Here is a 1,787-nt window from a genome sequence, read left to right on the forward strand (position 1 = left end):
GGTTTCTTGGTTTAGACGTTGTAGGCTGAAGATGCCCTCGTGTCCATCTCTGAAGTCCAGCTTCTGTCTCGACCATGTAGGACCGTGGTTCCGTGGTTGGGCCCACTACTTTGCCGTGACCTGTTGCTCTGGCCCATATTTTCACGTTAAAAAGCGATCAAAACCGGGCCGTTTGGTGGTACATCCTAAAAGCGATAAAACCCTCTCTTTGTGTCCCCTGCACCGGGGTTTTATCGCTTTTAGGATATTTTCAAGGTTGTGCCAGGTTGTAGTGGCTCGTATTCGTGGACTCTGTGGCGCATGTTGTAGTGAGCTGCGGTGCTGCCTTTGTATAGTTGGTTTTTGGCACGGAAGTCGTTGTCGTTCCAGTACGGTTCTGAGGCCCTGTTTGTGGTTGGAAGGTTCGTCTTCAGTCTTCTCCCCATCAGCAATTCTGCCGAACTGTACCCTTCCTTTCCGGGTGTTGCCCGATGAATCATCAGTGCTTGCTGGATGTCCGAAGACTTCTTCAGAAGTTGCTTTGTTGTCTGGACGGTTCTTTCCGCAGCCCCGTTGCTCTGAGCATAGTAGGGACTGGAAGTTTTGTGGGAGATTCCCCAGTCCTTTAGAAATGCACGAAATTCTGCAGAGGCAAACTGGGGTCCATTATCGGACCTGATGGAATCTGGAACACCAAAACGAGCCAGTATGGGCTTTAACCCATTGATGACGGCTTTCGTGGTTGTCGTGCTTAGCTTGACCAGTTCAAAGAAACGTGAATAGTAATCCACCACCACGAGGTATGTATCCCCTTCCAATACGAAGGGTCTGTACCAAGTTCTTGCCAAGGACGTTCGGGCAGAGGAGTCTCCAAGAGCGGTGCACTCCCTGGCTGGCGATGTTCTTGGCAGATGCTGCAGTTTTGCACAAAGTCCTCTATGTGGGATCCTATTTTCGGCCACCAGACTGCCGTGCGGGCTCTAGCCCGACATCTGGAGACACCTTGATGACCAGTGTGGATGTTGGATAGCACCTCGTTGCGTAGGGATGGTGGAATCACGACTCTGTCTCCCTTGAACAGAAGACCTTGCACTACTGAAAGTTCAGCTGCGATCTAGGAGTATTGTCGCACTTCATTTGGGAGTTCTTAGGAATTCGGCCAACCTGCGTGGCAGTACTGGACGACCCGTGATGTCACTGGATCTTTGGTAGTCTCCTCTTTTATTTGGGAGAGCATGGCCGACGATGCTGGAAGCAGTTCCAGAACTAGTAGTTCATATACTGGGATGGCATCGCCGAGGTTGCAAACTGCGTGTGTGCTCGGATCCGACACAGGTTTGCGTGACAGGACATCTGCTGTGTGGATGTCCTTTCCCGGTACGTGCGAGATTGTGAAGTCAAACTCCAGGAGGCGCATGCGTAACCGTTGTAACCGAGGGCTCAGTTGGTCTATCCCTTTAAGACCCAAGGTCGTAATACTGGAGATAACGCGTGGCATGTCTGATATGCTGTCACTTGACATAAAAAAAAACAAAAAAAAAACAGTTCATTTCAAAAATTAGCCCATTGGCACGCAGGATATGAGACCAACACAAATGTGGGTGTCGGGGCTTAACTGTGCCACCTAGCAATGTACATGAAAGTATTTAAAGCAGCTTCTTGCACCAGTCAAGCACAGATAAACATTGCACTTCTCACATCTTGTTCTTGTGCATGACTTGCAGCCTTCCAACCTGCAAAACCGGGCTGAGGATGTGCTGTCCACAGTAGGCCAGTGGTCAAAACAGTCATGCCTTTTGTCAGCTCCA

General features: G+C 49.9%; 1 protein-coding gene across 1 annotated transcript; it reads right to left on the reverse strand.

The window, feature by feature from the left end:
* Window positions 1-239: 239 nt before the first annotated feature.
* On the reverse strand, window positions 240-1,396 carry LOC135372312 (uncharacterized protein K02A2.6-like). Its single transcript, XM_064605955.1, has 2 exons — window positions 1,144-1,396; window positions 240-664 (listed from the first exon to the last, which is right to left on the reverse strand). Exons 1-2 carry the CDS (start codon window positions 1,394-1,396, stop codon window positions 240-242), a joined length of 678 nt encoding a protein of 225 aa, XP_064462025.1.
* Window positions 1,397-1,787: the final 391 nt, after the last annotated feature.

This window comes from Ornithodoros turicata, unplaced genomic scaffold, assembly GCF_037126465.1.
Source record: "Ornithodoros turicata isolate Travis unplaced genomic scaffold, ASM3712646v1 Chromosome14, whole genome shotgun sequence".
Classification (NCBI taxonomy): Eukaryota; Metazoa; Arthropoda; class Arachnida; order Ixodida; family Argasidae; genus Ornithodoros; species Ornithodoros turicata.

Bases quoted from the DNA above. Each gene is read 5' to 3' on its own strand.
- LOC135372312 (XM_064605955.1), bottom strand. From the start codon at position 1,396: ATGCGCCTCCTGGAGTTTGACTTCACAATCTCGCACGTACCGGGAAAG. The intron at 665-1,143 runs GTTGGCCGAATT...TTGGTGTTCCAG, and splicing joins CGTCCAGTACTGCCACGCAG to ATTCCATCAGGTCCGATAAT.